Source organism: Scyliorhinus torazame, chromosome 10 (genome assembly GCF_047496885.1).
Source record: "Scyliorhinus torazame isolate Kashiwa2021f chromosome 10, sScyTor2.1, whole genome shotgun sequence".
NCBI lineage: Eukaryota > Metazoa > Chordata > Chondrichthyes > Carcharhiniformes > Scyliorhinidae > Scyliorhinus > Scyliorhinus torazame.
The window spans coordinates 112,753,788-112,771,631 of record NC_092716.1 but is presented as its reverse complement, the minus strand read 5'-3'; the positions used below and the strand labels follow the sequence as shown (position 1 = coordinate 112,771,631).

Here is a 17,844-nt window from a genome sequence, read left to right as displayed (position 1 = left end):
TGAGGGAGTGTGGGCTGAAGTTCGAAATCGGAATGGAGCGGTCACTTTGTTCGGAGTTTTCCATCGGTCCCCAAACAGTAACAGAGATGTGGAGGAAAAGATTGCAATGCAGATTTTGGATAGGTGCGGTAGTCACTGGGTAGTTGTCATCGGTGACTTTAACTTTCCAAATATTTATTGGAACCACTATAATTCGAATAGTTTGGATGGGGCTGTTTTTATCCAGTGTGTGCAGGAGGGTTTCCTCACACAATATGTGGATAGACCGACAAGAGGCGGGGCCACATTGGATTTGGTACTGGGTAATGAACCGGGCCAAGTGTTCGATTTGGTTGTGGGAGAGCACTTTGGAGATAGTGACCACAATTCGGTGACTTTCACTATAGCAATGGAGAGGGATAGGAACATGCAGCAGGGCAAGGTTTATAACTGGGGGAAGGGTAATTACGATGAGATTAGGCTTGTGAGGAATAAAAGAATGACCACGGTGAAGATAGGGCCAGTCAAGGACAGTAGTGGGAATGTGTGCATGGAGTCTGAAGAGCCCTAAATGAATACTTTTCTTCAGTGTTCACAAAGGAGAGGGGCCATGTTGTTGAGGATAGTGCGATACAGGCTGGTAGGCTGGAGGAGGTAGATATTCGGAAGGAAGATGTGTTAGAAATTTTGAGAAGCCTGAGGATAGGTAAGTCCCCTGGGCCTGATGGGATATACCCTAGGATTCTTTGGGAGGTGAAGGATGAGATTGCAGAGCCTTTGGCTTTGATCTTTATGTCCTCACTGTCGACAGGAATAGTGCCAGAAGACTGGAGAGAGGCAAATGTTGTCCCCTTGTTCAAGAAAGTGAATAGGTATAACCCTGGGAATTATAGGCCGGTTAGTCTCACTTCCGTCATAGGTAAATTATTGGAAAGCGTCCTGAGGGATAGGATTTATGATCATTTGGAAAGATACAGCTTAATCCAGGATAGTCAGCACGGATTTGTGAGGGGTAAGTCTTGCCTCACAAGTTTGATTGTATTCTTTGAGGAGGTAACTAAGTACGTAGATGAAGGTAGAGCAGTTGCTGTCGTGTACATGGATTTTAGTAAGGCGTTGATAAGGTGCCCCATGGTCGGCTCATGCAGAAAGTAAGGAGGCATGGCATAGAGGGAGATGTGGCCGATTGGATCAGTAACTGGCTATAACATAGAAGACAGAGGGTGGTGGTAGATGGTAAATTTTCATCCTGGAGCCCTGTTGCTAACTTTGCCTTGGTTCAATTGCTCTGTTTTATTATCTTTTCTCTCGAGTCGCCAGGTATCTTTATGATACCGCCACGAGGTTCAAGTCCGAGTAATGATCAATAATCCAATACACCGATTAGTAAGATTTAAATCAAAGCACATTTATTATACACCGTAATCGCTACTCATGCACAAATTCTACGTCTAAGCTACTTCTACAACTAACAGGCCTATACTTAACTTTGAACTGGCCCACCAGGTCAGGGGAACAAATGGCCTTTTGTTCGGGTTCTGAGTCTGCGGGATTCGAAGTTGGTGCGGATTGGTAGCTAGGAGCGCCTATCTCGTAGCGAGCGTTGAATTAAGACTTACGATTTCGATGATCACTGGAGTCACTGCACCGGTCACGGTCAATGTTGGTTTGTTTTGCTGTGTGACCCGGGCAGGAAGAACAGAGCGGTGAAGAGAGAGCGACTTGAACTTGGGGCTCAACTGTTATAGTCCCCAGGGGCTTCCCGCCTTTCGGCGCGGACCCTGTACCTGGTCCCAAGTGATTGGACTTTGTCCCAATCGCTTGGTTCGATTTTCTCCAATACTGGAGCGGTTCCCTGATCGATGGGCGGTCTTGAGGTGCTCATTCACCTCCTTTGTTTTGGCTCCTGCTGGCGCTGAGGAGTCTGGCTTTGCTTTGTGTGTCAAAATGTTACTTATTGTTCCCGGGGATTGCTCATCAGTATGCAGATGGCTGTTGCTTTGTTATGCTGATGGTCGCTGGTATCGATGTTGTCTGGTTTTTGCAGAGGTAAATGCACAGCAAACCTGAAGCTGCTGATTTTTGTCTTGTTGGCTGACTTTCCCATCAACCTTTGCCGTTCGCCATTTTGAATCGGGAGTTGGCCAATTTAAGTGGCTACAGCCCAGTCACCAGCGGTGTACCACAGGGATCAGCGCTGGATCCTCTACTATATGTGATTTTTATCATTGACTTGGATGATGGAGTTGAAGGTTGGGTTAGTAAATTTGCTGATGACACCAAGATTGATGGAGTAGTGGATAATGTGGAGGGCTGTTGTAGGCTGCAAAGAGACATTGATAGGATGCAGAGCTGGGCTGAAAAGTGGCAGATGGAGTTTAACCCTGATAAGTGTGAGGTGATTCATTTTGGTAGGACAAATTTAAATGCGGATTACAGGGTTAACGGCAAGGTTCTGAAGAATCTGGAGGAGCAGAGAGATCTCGGAGTTCATGTCCGTAGATCTCTGAAAGTTGCCACCCAAGTGGATAGAGCCGTGAAGAAAGCATTTATTAACAGGGGGATTGAGTTTAAGAGCCGTGAAGTTATGCTGCAACTGTACAAGGCCTTGGTTAGACCACATTTGGAGTATTGTGTGCAGTTCCGGTCACCTCATTATAGGCAGGATGTGGAAGCATTGGAAAGGGGGCAAAGGAGATTTACCAAGCTGCTGCCTAGATTGGAGGGTAGGTCTTATGAGGAAAGGTTGAGGGAGCTTGGGCTTTTCTCATTGGAGTGAAGGAGGATGAGAGGTGACTTAATTGAGGTGTATAAGTTGATGAGAGGGATAGATAGAGTGGACGTTCAGCGACTTTTTCCTCGGGTGGATGTAGGGCATAACTATAAGATTCATGGTGGGAGATATAGGAGGGATGTCAGAGGTTGGTTCTTTCCTCAGAGAGTTGTTGGGGCGTGGAACGCACTCCCAGCTATGGTAGTGGAGTCGGACACTTTAGAAACTTTCAAGCGGTTATTGGATAGGCATATGGAGTGCACTAGATTGAATGGGAGTAGGTTGGTTTGATCTTCATTTCAGACTAGTTCGACACAACATCGTGGGCCGAAGGGCCTGTACTGTGCTGTACTGTTCTATGTAATTGCAGTTTAGAAAGGGGATGCTGGGTGTTTGGCAAAAGCATCTGTGCAGATCTTATTGCATGCTTTTTTGATATCCTGGACTACTACTTTGTTTGTTCTCCCACTCGCCAGCCTTGCTGCATTGATAATACAGGGAAGGGTCTACATACATTCTAAGAAAATGCACAGTATCCATGCCAATTCAGAAAGCTTGGGACCAAACAATTTCAGGATTTCAGAATTTTCTGCATTACAAAGTAATATTAGAATGCCTAACCACAAGTGCATGAAGTGGAAAACACTATAGATGTAAATATTTACTGGAAACCTAAAAGGAACTGGGAAAACATAAAGCAATAAAAGTAGCTTTACATCTTCCATTTTTCCACTCCCAAAAGTAAGTATTCTCCCAAAATGATGCTGATGATATCTAGGGAATGCTTGGGTCTGTTCAAAAGGTTCCTGGACCTCTGATATTTCTGAACAATAGATTTCCAGACTGCAAATGTTGCAGTGTATAGATTTCAAGTACCAATCTTTCATGTGTGATTACCGCCTCTTCTGCAAACCATTACATGCTTATTTTATATATGAATCTAATTGATACATAAAAAAGACCCAAGTTTGATGCAATGGCCTTTGCGTCGGAAGCAACTGCCCAAAAAGAATGTAGTTCAAAGTTATTTTTGCTGCAGTCCTGTAGCAAAAATAAATCAAGAAACTGGGAAGATGTTGAAGTAAACCAGACAGAAAGGACAGGGTGATGTGCTGTGCAGATAGCTTTTAACTCCAGCAATTCATTAATAAAGTGCAGTATCTGAAAGTTCAACGCAAGAGGGAAACCTCATGTGAGTCTGTGATGGATTCCAGGCCTGCAGCTGTTGACTACAAAAGAGACAGAAACTAGATGCTCTCCTTTTACTGTTTACCCAGCAAACCTAGTGGCTATATGCTGAGGGTCAAAATCTTGGTCATTGACACTCAGTGAATTGGAGCTGCTGTGGCCGAAAACAATTAGGCTGTGAGTTAAACTTTGTAAAGATGCAAGAGAGAAATTAAAGATAATCTTTTATTGTCACAAGTATGAAGTTACTGTGAAGAGCCCCGAGACGCCACATTACCATGTTCGGGTAAGCTGGTACGGGAATTGAACCTGTGCTGCTGGCCTTGTCCTGCAGTACAAACCAGCTGTCTAGCCCACTGAGCTAAACCAGCCCTGTTGATTTTCGAGCTCAATTTTCTGCGAACACAAAATTGTCAACGGTTTCCCTGAAGCTGGGAAGGGCCTGTGGAGCTGATTGTAAATCTGCAGGTACAGCTGGGCGTTTACAGAATAAACTGCCACAAAAGGTAGTGAGTGCAAAATCCAGTTTCTAGTATTTGAGGAAAATGGTGGATGGGCTCTTGGTTTGGAAGAGACCCCGGATTCCAAACTTTAGCAGACGGCTTATAAGGCAAGACTTCAAATGAGCCACCTATTTCTGGTTCGACAGTGATCCAGTTTAAAAAAAAAAACATTTCTTTGGGTCCAATAAGGTTGATTGATCCTTCGACCTGCAGGTACCCAACTCCTTGCATAAGTATCCTTCAAATAAAGCCACTAAGATATCAGCACAGGTAATGTTTCTTTCTATCTTGATGTGAATTACACTTGCTCTTGCTGCGGGGACACATTCAATAAATCCGGAGAGCTTAGTTGCAGCTTGACAAAAGCTGAAACATGGGGCTTCCAAGTGTGCACAAGGGTGCTGCCGAAGTTTAATTTGCTAAAACTGCACACATGACTTGATAAACATAGGGTCATCGGTACCTCGTGGCTGTCAGACGTGTGCTGTTCCATATATACTTCGTCCCTGCATGGAGTGCTTGTCTTCAATTGCCAATGAAGTCTCCCAAGTTGAAGAGAAAGCAGGTTCCATGAGTGGTATTTGGGGGGGGGGGGGGGGGGGGGGTGGCAGTTATAAAACATCAGCTGTGTACCCAGCTATAATTATGCTGCATTAGCTGTGAGATACCATTTTTGGATGAACTTGATGCTGACACCATATGGTATTGCTTTACTCTACACTGAGATATTACATTTTTTTGTGGCTGCGAATCTCAGTTTGGTGTGTAAATGAATGTCACTGTGGGAGGAAGTTGTGTTTAAGAGTTGCCATTGCAGGGAATCGTAAACTATTATGCAATTTTGGCTGTCATTTTATAAAAACAAAAAGCACATCTGGTTGAACTTCCCAAGGGTTTAGCTGGAAATATTCGCAGGTCGCCAATGCCATATTCAGTGTGTTGTGCCGTTCTTGGGGCAATGTGTTTGTGTTTCACATTCTGTTTGTGACTGTTGTCTTTTCCCACCTACAATTTTTATTTTCCATCTTTGAATTTTTGTTTGTATCATTTAAGATGAGTTTGTTGCTGGGCAAGAAACCTGCATTCATGTGGTGCTTTTCACAATCACTGAGCATCTGAATTTGAGCTTTAAGTTCAAGGCTACCTGCATTGCCTAACCTGACTCTGAGACACCCAATCTCCTGGATTACCCACATTTTATCATACTGTTTCGCATATAGTTTTTAAAAAGTGGATGGATTACTAAGTGGTCTTGTAGTATTTGTCCCTTGTCCAACAGCAGTGCTGATGAAATCACATTACTGCTTTCATCAGGATTATGCTCTCATCAGTTGATTGCATACATTTACAGTAGAGAATTGATTGCTGAAGTATCTCCCCTACAATATGGTGAATCTTCAATTAATGGACACCAAACCTGGATGATGCTTCTAATTGAAAGTTGCAATGTTTCTTAAAATGCCAGACTTTTGGGAATTATCAGACTTCTGCCCTTTGGGAAAAAGAATGGTAACATCTGAAAAGTGAGAGGGGCAATTAAATGGCAATCTGGTGGGTTTAATATCTGTATAGTCGGTATATTTTATAATCACCTTATCTGGCATTAAATTGTTCCAGCAGTTTTCTCCCAACGTAATACTGTTTTACGGGTGTCCATAATGGAGCCCAGCAGAAAGGGGAAAATAAGTAATTGAGGTCACTTTTTTTGTACCTATTAGTTGCTCGTAACAATGCAGTGGTAACTTGGTAGGGGGTAGTATGTGATAGAAGGGACTATTGTTTGGCGTAGGTCGTGGGGTGAGTGGGAGTGAAGACATGCAAACCATTTTCTCTTTAATTTTTTTGATCCAGAAATTAGTTGAGTTTCTCAATATTCTGTTGCACTATACAAATCATTTCTTACTTTGTGAACTGTGTTTCAATAGGTTTTTAGACCTCCAAATCCTTGGACAATGGCCATCATGAATGTACTAGCAGAGCTGCATCAAGAGCATGATTTGAAGGTAAGGCCCTTCTGATTTGTACGAATTGCTGCCAGGGATTACACTGTAGTTCTCTTGGAAAGAAGCGCATTCAACTTGCTCGATTATTATTGAGATGTAACTGAGCATTACAGAGCAATTTCTTCTGCTTGTGCTTAAATTTTGTACAAAACGTGAACATTTAGATGATATTCAAACCATTTTTAGAAGTTGACATGAATTTTTTTACAGAAAACTTTTGAGAGGAGGAGTGGGGAGAAATTAGTAAGAGGGGTTTATATTTAGTTTTCCTCTTTTGTCTCCCACGTGCAGTACAACCGTGTCTTAAACAATATGTTGATGTTGAATGTAACCATTTCAAAATGCTTGCTAAATTTTGTCGCTACTCTAAATCCATTGTCCTAAATTTATGACTTTTGTAACCAAGTCCGACCAGACTCTTGTCAGGTACAGATGATGACATCATGGAGAATCAATGAAAATAAACTTTAAAACTTCCGTATTAAATTGTTTCCATAGACTTTAAGCCTGTAAAGTGCAATAAGTTCTGAAAAAATCTGTTGATATCCTCATTAAAAGATTGCACCTGCCTGGTGAGTGTTATTGCTCAAGTAAAGCAGGTATAGGAGTGTGCAGGTATATTTATTGAAAATCATTATTTTAAAAATAAACCTCGAGAGAAAATGCCAAAATCCATGTAATTTGTCACTTAGATTTGGTGTTCCATTTCATTTTAACTGGGAAGTGTTGGTTTTTCATCTATATTTGAAGGTTGCTTTTTTAAAAAGCATTTTATTAGGGTATTTGTAGTTTTTATAATAATAATGATAACAGCGACATAAACATGGTACATAAAACAATTCCATCCCTATCCCATTCTTCGCACCCTTAACAGTAAGACAATAGCCCTGCCACCGCCCCCCCCCCCCTCTAGATTTCTGCCTCTGCTGACATTTTAATTTTCTCCGAGAAAGTTGACGAACGGCTGCCACCTCCGGATGAACCCCAACATTGACCCTCTCAGGGCGAACTTTATTTTCTCGAGACTGAGAAACCCAGGCATTTCACTAACCCAGGTCTCTAATTTCGAGGGCTTCGAGTCCCTCCACATTAACAGTATCTGTCTCCAGGCTACCAGGGAGGCAAAGGCCAAAACGTTAGCCTCTCTCGTCCCCCTGGACTCTCAGCTCTTCCGACTCTCAAAAACCGCCACCTCTGGACTCCGCACCACCCGTGTTTTAAGTATCGTGGACATAGCCTTAGCAAAGCCCTGCCAAAACCTCTAACCTTTGGGCATGCCCAAAACATGTGGACATGATTTGCTGGACCACCCATGCACCTCGCTCACCTGTCCTCTACCCCAAAAAACTTGCTCATCTGGGCCACCATAATGTGTACCCGGTGGATTACCTTGAATTGTATCAAGCTAAGCCTAGCACATGATGATATGTTAACCCTACTTAAAGCATCCGCCCACAGACCCGCCTCTATCTCTCCCACAAGCTCATATTCCCACTTGCTCTTTCATTCCTCTATCAGAGTTTCCTCCGACTCCATAAGTTCTTGGTAGATATCTGATACCTTCCCCTCTCCCACCCATGTTCTGGAAACTACCCTGTCCTGTATCCCCATGGTGGCAGGAGCGGGAAGGTCGGAACCTGCCGTCTCAAAAAATCCCTTGCCTGCAGATATTTAAACCCATTCCCTACTAGCAATTCAAACTTCTCCTCCAAAGCCTTCAAGCTAGGGATGCTCCTGTCTATAAGTAGATCTTCTATCCTCCCAATTCCTGCCCTCTGCCATCTCCGGAACCCTCCATCCAGTCTACCCGGTACAAACCGATGGTTGTTGTAGATCGGGGCCCAAACCGATGAAGCCTCCACTCCTATATTTCCTCCACTGCCACCAGACTTTCAGAGCCGCCACTACCACCAGGCTTGTGGAGTACCGGGCCGGCGAGAACGGAAGAGGTGCCGTTATCAGTACCCCCAGACTGGTGTCCTTGCATGATGCCGCCTCTACTCGCTGCCACGCCGACCCCCTACCCCCACTACCCACTTCCTAATCATGGCTATATTAGCCGCCCAGTAGTAGTTACAAAAGTTTGGCAGTGCTAACCCCCCCCCCCCGACTACCCGCCCACACAAAGCCCAAAATCACATTCACCCATTTTAAAAAGTCCCTCGGGATGAAGATGGGGAGACACTGAAAGACAAACGGGAATCTGGGGAGGTCTGTCATTTGCACAGTCTGTACCCTCCCCGCCTGTGATAGCTGGAGCATGTCCCATCTCTTAAAATCCTCCTTCATTTGTTCTACTAGTCGGGACAGGTTTAACTTGCGCAATGTCTCCCATTCCCAAGCCCCTGGATTCCCAGATAGCGAAAGCTCCTTCCTACCATTCTAAACGGCAGCTCTCCCAGTCTCATCTCCTGCCCCCTCGCCTGGATCACGAACATCTCACTTTTCCCCATGTTCAATTTATACTCTGAAAACCTGCAAAATTCCCCTAAAATCTGCATAATTTCCCCCATCCCCTCTAACGGGTCCAAAATGTACAGGAGCAGGTCATCCGCGTAAAGCAAGACCCAGTGTTCCAACCCCCCCCCCCCCAAACCAGCCCTTTCCAGTTCCCAAAAGCTCTTAACGCCATAGCCAATGGCTATGGCCAGAGTAAACAACAGCGGGGAGAGGGTCCCTCGGTGCAGTTTAAAATAGCCCAACATCAACCGATTTGTGCACACACTTGCTACTGGTGCCGGATTCAGCAACCGCACCCAGTCAATGAAGCCCTGATCAAACCCGAACCTTCGGGTTTTTTTTTAAATTTAGAGTACCCAATTATTTTCCTTTCCAATTAAGGGGCAATTTAGCGCGGCCAATCTACCTAACCTGCACATCTTTGGGTTGTGGGGGTGAAACCCACGCAGACATGAATGTGCAAGCTCCACGCGGGCAGTGACCCAGGGCTGGGATTCGAACACTGGTCTTCAGCGCCGCAGTCCCAGTGCACCACATGCCGCCCAACCCGAACCTTCCTAACACCTCCCACAAGTAATTCCACTCCACACGATCAAAAGCCTTCTCCGCATCCATCGCAACCACCAGCTCCATCCCCCCCCCCCCCCCCCCCCCCCCCCCCCCCCCCCCCCCCCCCAAGTCTGAGGGCATCATGATAACGTTGAAGATTGTTTTTAACACGTCAGACTTAGCCACTCAAATGAAATAACGTAGTACGGAGAGGAAGGATTAGGGAGAAAATTCAGGGGCAGAGGTGTTGTGATGTGGTTAAGCTATGAGAATTCACCTTGCTGCTGTCTTTGAGTTCTCAACATCTCATCAACTCAAATTTGGTGTTGTAATTATTGAGTAGGTTTGGTGGAATAAATAAAGTAAAACCTGTTTCCACTGGCGGGTTGGCCAGTAACCTTTTAGATAGATATAAGACAATTAACAAATATTTCAGGGGCAAATTTGACTCTACACAGCGGGTTATGACCTGGAATGCACTACCTGAAAAGATAGTGGATGCAAATTCAACAGCAGCTTTCAAAAGAGAATTGAATAACTACTTAGGGCAGAAAATTGCAGGGCCAGAAGAAAACATAGCAGGACAAATTGGATAACTGTGAAAGAGCTGGCATAGATAAGGTGGGCTGAGTGGCTGCCTTCTGTGCTGTACTTTTCTTTGAATTGAATCTGATGATTTTATTACTTTTAATTATTTTAAGCAACCGGCACTGGAGGGGTTCTGGAGAGGAGTGGCGGGAGCAATATCTCGGGTGGTGAAAGTCCGGGTCAAGCCAAGCTGGGGGCTAGCAATATTTGGAGTAGTGGACGAACCGGGAGTGCAGGAGGCGAAAGAGGCCGGCATTCTGGCCTTTGCGTCCCTAGAAGCCCGGCGAAGGATCTTGCTAATGTGGAAGGAGGTGAAGCCCCCCAGCCTGGAGGCCTGGATAAATTATATGGCTGGGTTCATAAAGTTGGAGAGGATTAAGTTTGCCTTGAGAGGGTCTGCGCAGGGGTTCTACAGGCGGTGGCAACCGTTCCTAGACTATCTCGCGGAGCATTTGAGGAAGGTCGGTCAGCAGCAGCAGCAACCTTGGGGGTGGGGGGGGGGGGCTGCCTGGGAGGGTGGATGAGCAAGAGATAACATGAAGGGTTGGGGAAACTGTCACGTATGGGTGAGGGCCAGTGTACAAAGCTGTGTAAATGTATCATTTTGCCATGTATATATCTTGCTCTGCGCGATTTCTCTTTTTTTTTGTTACGGGGGTGGGGTTATTGTTTGTAAGGGAGAAAAATTGTGTTAAAAAACTTTAATAAATATATTTATTTTTAAAAAAAATTATTTTAAGCAAAATGATAAAATCGTTCAAATAAAAACACTGACTGCAATTGTCTAGTGCCTCAACCAAATAACTAACTATTTTTGCCTCTACTTTGGCAAAGGATCTCCAGCGTTTTAGTTGTCATTTCACTGGGAATGGCTTTCATGGTGCCACCTAACTAAGACTGGCATCCATCAAATTATACCTTGGCCAAGAACAAATTTCTTCAGGTTAAGTGATGATTTACCCTGGGAGTTAAGTGGTCCAGTCTGTCTTTTGCTTTATGAGCAAGCTCAACTGAGAATTACTGCAGTAAATGATAATTTGGTGCCCTTGCTGTTATTCGGTTCAATATTGTTTCCCACAAACTAAAGAACTAACGATGTTGCTGTAATGAGGCCCTGTTTTCAGTCAAGTGGGGGATTCGGAGACTGATCTCGAGTACTGTTTCCAGTGATATGATGACAACATGAAGTCAGCATTTGCAGTGGGCAGCACCACATTCTTTTATCCTTCACAAGAAATAAGATATTGCTGTCATCCCACTGCAGAAAACTTGAGGAAATGGTGGCTGATCTCTAGTGTTTCTGGGCCATCATTGAAGTTATTTTGCTTGGTTGTCAATAGCTTGCCTGCCGCCCTAGTACATGGCCAATTACCTTGTAATGGATTCTACCCCTCCCTGCTCCACTTCTCCTGGTCATAGAACCAGTCCAGGCAGCACAGTCCCAGGAGTTTGAATGCACTAATGCAGTAGTTGCTTGAAATTAAAACATAAAATACACAGCAGCCTGTAGCTGAAAAGAGAAAAAAGGCAGTGGTGATCCTTTGCTAATGCTGGTGAAGTTCTGATGCATGATCTAGGCCTGCAGAGTTGATCTCTCTTCTTTCATGCTACGAGTCTGCTGTGTGTTTACTACTTCAGATTTTCAGTTCTTTCAATGTCTCTTGGTAAAGACATTTGGAAAACTTTAGTAACTAAGGCAAGTGAGTATTCATAAACAGACCTTCCCAAGAGTCTTCCGTTTCAAACCATGGCAGCATGAAGAACTTTGGTGATTTGGCACATTGCATGTCAAAAATACAAGCATTGCTTCAAATTTCAGGTTCCCGTTGGACAAACAAAGGTGCTAAGGTTGAACTAAATGCATTTTGGGTAGTGATATTTTGAGAGGTTTGGAATACATTAGACCAGAACTGCAATAGTTTGATTGATTGTTAAGCTGATCATAGGTGGATATTATCTGTAATACCATTGGTTTGGAAGATCAAACTTTTTGCTAACTTTTTTTTCCACCAAAAATTATTTTCTAGTTAAACCTGAAGTTTGAAATTGAAGTGTTGTGTAAAAATCTGGCTTTGGATATCAACGACTTGAAGCCTGGAACCTTACTAAAGGAGAAAGAAAAATTGACAAATCTAGAGGAACAACTCTCTGCTCCAAAGAGAGAGTCCAAAATACCAGAGGAGCTGCCTGTAGTTGTCACCACTGGTAAAGTGCTTTTATTTTTGTTCAGTATTAGATTGCCCAAAATTGATGTAACTGGGCAGTGCTTGATTATACATGGTTATTAACCTGATGTTTTTTCTTTTGATTGCCTTTATGATAATGCAGATCATTTTGTTTGATGTAAAATATAGGGTGGGTCAGGTTTCATTTAACACAGCGTGCACTAGGACCCAGAGGGGAACTGGCTTTGCAGGCATTACCGGTAGGCCAGATTGAAGCCTTGGTCTTTAGCTGACAAAGGAGGAGAAGTGGCTCTACAGCAGCTGGGAGGGGAAATGTTTTTCCAGTGGAGGAGTCAGTCTTCTGAAGGTTCAAAAATGCAAGTTATAATACTCTTAACAGCTGTGGCCATTGTGCGGTCTTTTTGGGGTGTACAGCAGCTATTTTGATATAATTGCTATATAATTCTAGAATTCATGATGTGCTGTACCAGACGCTACCACTTCAGTCCTGCCAGTAATGTAAGATGTAGAACGGAGGACACTGGAATTAAACATCCTAGGGTTTGGTATGCCTGCATTTTTGTGTTAATATTTTGCCATTTTTATTTTCAACTCTCAGATAAATGAGCTTCAGGGAAAACGTAAATGTTCCATTTACTGTTTGCTGTTTGGATTTATGTTGTGTACCAAGTTAATGCAGCTAAATGGAATGGTTCATGTTTCTAATACTAAGAGAGCTGTTTGGCCCATCCAACCTGCCCTGTTTATTCATCTGACTTAAATTTCTTCTTTTAATCCTCACCCATCTCCCCACCTCTACAAAATCAATCAGGCCTGACTATTGGTGGCATTTTTGTAATTTAACGTTCACTTCCAATCATCATTCGTGACTGTGTTGATCGGTTGCGGCCCTGATGCACCGGAAAGCTGCTTTTTCTGTGTCCCTGCAGTTTAAATTAGAGAGAGTGGGATGGTGGAAAACTAAAAATTGTACCTGTAAATATACTCTGTTATATTGCTGCCCACTTTTATGTTGCACGTTTTAGTTCAGTTTCACCATTTGCCTTTGATTTTTAAAATGGTGGCAGTCCAGTAAATTTTTGATTCTGGATACAAGGATTTCCCTCGACTGTTCTATTCCTATCATACTGCAAGGATTTCCAGCTATTGCATGTTCATTGAGTTTATTTGATATTCACAGTGTGACGTGTCTAGTCAGGCATTGCACCCCTTTTATAGCAGATGTTCAAAAGAGATTGTAAAATATGACACAATTGGAAGCAATTTCACAAGTGTGAAAGACCCCATTATCAAGTGGCTGTGATAACCTCTGCGGCACACCAATACTGCTGCATTGTCACACTTGCCTAACCTGTGCTATCCAATGACCTTCTGCTGGAAAGTCTCGATGTTGGGTGAGGCCTGCACAGGGCTCTGCTGTGCAGCCTTTTGCTGTCAAGGCACCTACTGGCACTCGTTTTTTAAGCTTTAGGCTTGCCAATGAGCAGCTACATGGGCGAGGCTCTTGGCCATGGGTAATGGCTAGCATCTGGAATTGTACTTTTTTAAAGATTAGTTTATGGGATGTGAGCATTGCTGGTTAGGCCAGCATTTATTGCCCAATCCTAGTTGCCCTTCAGAAGGTGGTGGTGAGTTGTCTTGAACCGCTGCAGTCCCTGAAGTGCAGGTACACCCACTGTGCTGTTGGGGAGAGGAGGGAACGGCCAAGTGAGCAGTGACCTTGTTTTCTCTTTTATATTACATTTTCCTCTCATTGATCCACTCTGCAGTTGATTGTAGTTAGTTTTAGGCTGTAGTTTTGTGTCCTATATTTAAAATATGCTTTGTCATTGTGACTTCTGGATTCAGTTAAGCAGTGAGCAAAGGGAATTCCAATCTGTGTTACTCAGATGGTTTGCAGCAATGTTGCAAAAAGGTGGAGCTTTATTGGGGGCTTCTTAGGCATCCATGTACTTCCCAACATTCTTGAACAAGTGCATCCACTTGCCAAGATAATTTGGTAGAGGTGAATAAGAAGAGTATTGCTTTCAATTTATTTCAACAGCCGTGTCATGCTCCGCTTTCACTTGACCCTTCCTGTCTTTGGGAGATAGGCTAGCAGTGGAATAAAACTTTTACTTAAACCTCTTCCTGCAAAGTAAACTTTATTTACAAAAACAAGTGAACAGTAGCTGCAACACAGCATATATTTTTCAGTTAAATTTATTTAGTTGATTGGGTAGTGCAAAATAATAAGCTTGCAACTGATGACCAGTTCAGAAGGAATCTCTGGTATATACTTCAAAAAAAAATAACGAAGAAGCATATTTAATAACTTTTTTTTTAAAACTGCTAATGAAACATTTTCTAGCAAATCTTTTCCTCGGGCACCTGTTATTTTTGAAACAACTGTTTCAATTGACGCATGCAATCTGTTAGTGAAGCTAACTTTTAAACCTCTTTTATGTACCATGGCAATTTACGTATGTTGTTTTAGAAACAACTTCAGTCGTAGCATTTATTAATAAATATTTGAGGTGCGGTGATTTATTCCATCTTTAAATGGAGCGAGTGTGTTTCCAATCATAGAACAGGCGTTTCAATTGGAACAAATTTCCAGTTAACTGATATTTTACTGTGTGTTGCATCATATAATCATGAATATGACTTCTACTTTTTAGCCTTTCATTTCGTTAACTTCAGTATCAGTAAACATCTGCACTTTGATCCTCCTTCCTTGGTATTCTTGTTTACTTGTATTTACAGTACTTCATTGTGCAGCCTTTTGTTGCCTTGGATTACAAAAGAATGTCTGTCCTGGAAGTTCTGGTCATAAACTACTGCTTTCACCCATGGCAGCTTTGGCTATAAAGTTGAATTCTTACATTGTTCGCTCCTCCATGTCCAAAGAGGATACTGCCATCATCCCAGAAATCAAGTGAACTTCCTCCCAACTGCATCAGATCCCTCTTCCACGTAACGTACAGAGTTCACTCTGTCAACCCATCACCCTTTCTTTTGGAGTTGGAACCGCAGCGTCTTTTTTTTCTCAGTGTCTCTGGTGAACAAAGAAGCAAGAACGTGGTCCTGAATGGAACCTTATGTAGAATGGGGGAACGTCGCTTGACTGTTCCCAGTACAATTTTTCTTTTTGCAGAACAATTGAATTAAAGAAGTTCTCGTCTCCTCACCACCAACCCCCCCTCCTGCAGTCATCAGTATCTTTCTTGTATGTGAAGGCCAAACAATTTCTCAAGTAAGGTTGTGCTCATAATAACTTTCCTTCTAGTTTCCAAAAGTTGATGTAAAACTTCTGTAATGGAACAAATCGATGGAAATTCTTTTACTCCTGTTTGTTTTACTCGTAATTGTTTTACATCTGGTGAATAAACGATTGAAATATCCTTCAGTCGATAAATTTGACCGACCAATCCTCTCTTGCCCACCCGCCCTCCATCTCGGAAGTGGTTTGTATGATTTTCTGTTAAGGCTTTGCCGATCATTGAAGGTTCTTGTAAACATTGCATTTAATGGGAATGAGTAGTTTTAAAGACCCATTATATGCACACTCTTGCTGCAGTTTAGTTCAGTTATATTCCACACACTTAACTATATGTAGCTTTCTGCAAGCTAATGTAGCAAACATTCATTACCGCACTTCATCGTTCTGAGAAATCTGGTGACAGGAAGTTAACTCCGCTTCATGTACTTTGTATGCTCTTTGGAAAGTTTCTAGATTTGTACTTCTGAAATTTTCAAAATGCTTTTGTTTTAATTTTAAAATGTGAGCTTGAGAAATCGATTATCAGCTGGAAGATGTGTCCTATATTGCAAGCAAGGAAAAATGTAAAATCTCACAACTGAACAGCGGATGTTGGGATCTGTCATCAATGCAATATCAAGTAAGCAGAGCATTGAAACATGACACTTCTTAAGGATTCACAGTTCAGCACTTGTTGCTAATTTCTAAGGGAACACATCCTTGTCACACCCAGAAACCTTCAAATGGTGGATGTATAGGGGTAGTCTAACCCTATATACAATTTGTTTTCTAATCAGCATTGTATGATCTCTTTGTTGAGTACTACAATATATTCTCATTTCGTGGATGATTCTCAGCCTGCATGGGATGCAAGTTCTAGTTGAAACCTATTAATTAATGCCACTTGCACAGTTGAATTGATCATTTCTTAATTGTTTACAACTGAGTGGACATGTACTACTTTGTTCCCCCCCCCCCCCCCCCCCCCCAAAGTTATTCATGAACATGCTTGTTTTAAATTTATTTTAAAGAAATGGCTTTTATTTCCTGAAAAGTGACTACCACTTGTTGGCTCTTGAAGTTTTATAAGTCAATAGTAAGGAAATGATTTGGAGAATTAATTCTGTGCTTTTGCTTTCCAGCTGCACCAGTGACTCCGGCCACAACCACCACTTGTACGTCTACGGTCCCTCCACAGCCACAGTTCAGCTACCACGACATCAATGTGTATTCACTGGCTGCCTTGGCTCCTCACATTACAGTCAACCCAAATGTGAGTAGGTTTCATATAATAAGTCAGTAATGGGCAAGGTGACTTTCAGTATTTGCACGCTTCAAAAATCCTGATGCCTCGTGGATGTTTAGTGGACAATAGGGAACCCTTTGACCAATGATTCTCTAATACACAAGATATTGCGCTAGTCTTCAGTGAATTAGTTCATCCACTGCTCTTTCATTCTAACTATTTTTTGCATTTAGGTTTAGCTTGATTGTCACGTGTACAGAGGTACAGTGAAAAGTATTGTTCCACGTACAGTCCAGGCAGATCGCTCCATACATGTGAACATAGAATAAGTACATGAGGATACATAATGAAAATACATAAATATAGACAGCAGGTGAAGTATACGGTATATAGTGCTACAACTGTAGAGAAGATGCATAGAAAGATCAGTTCAGTCCATAAGAGGGCCATTTAGGAGCCTGGTAACAGTGGGTAAGAAGCTTTTTTTGAATCTATTGGTGCGTGTTCTCAAATGTTTGTATCTTCTCAATGGAAGAGGCAATAACCTGGATGGGAGGGGTCTTTGATTATGCTGCCCACTTTCCCAAGGCAGTGGAAGGTGTAGACAGAGTCAATGGATGGGAGGCCAGCTCACATGATAGACTGGGCTGAGTTCACGACTCTCTAGTTTCTTATGGTCTTGGGCTGAGCAGTTGTCATACCAAGCTGTGATGCAGCCAGATAGGATGCTTTCTATGATACATCTATTGAAATTGGTAAGAGTCGTTGTAGACATTCTGAATGTCCTTAATTTCCTGAGGAAAGTACAGGCGCTGTTGTGCTTTCTTGGTCGTAGTGTTGACATGGGTGGACTAGGACACATTGTTGGCGATGTTTAAACCTATGAATTTGAAGCTGTAACCATCTCCAACTCGGCACCATTGATACAGACGGGCGTGGACAACACTTCGCTTCCTGAAGTTGATGACCAGCTCCTTAGTTTTGCTGACATTGAGGGAGAGATTGTTGTCATTGCACCATGCCACTTGATTCACTATCACCCTCCTGTACTCTTGTTGTTTAAGTCTTAAAGACAGTTTACTAAAACGGAAGTAAATGCTAATTTTAAGATCATAATTGGCTCAAAGC

General features: G+C 42.8%; 1 protein-coding gene across 10 annotated transcripts in view; it reads left to right on the top strand.

The window, feature by feature from the left end:
• Positions 1-17,844, top strand: part of cnot1 (CCR4-NOT transcription complex, subunit 1) — a 277,488-nt gene that overhangs the window by 215,078 nt on the left and 44,566 nt on the right. For all 10 annotated transcript variants that reach the window (XM_072518616.1, XM_072518624.1, XM_072518622.1 and 7 more), the window contains 3 exons: positions 6,369-6,446; positions 12,071-12,248; positions 16,613-16,743. In XM_072518616.1, coding sequence (XP_072374717.1) covers positions 6,369-6,446; positions 12,071-12,248; positions 16,613-16,743 — 387 coding nt within the window. The remainder of the gene's footprint in view (positions 1-6,368; positions 6,447-12,070; positions 12,249-16,612; positions 16,744-17,844) is intronic.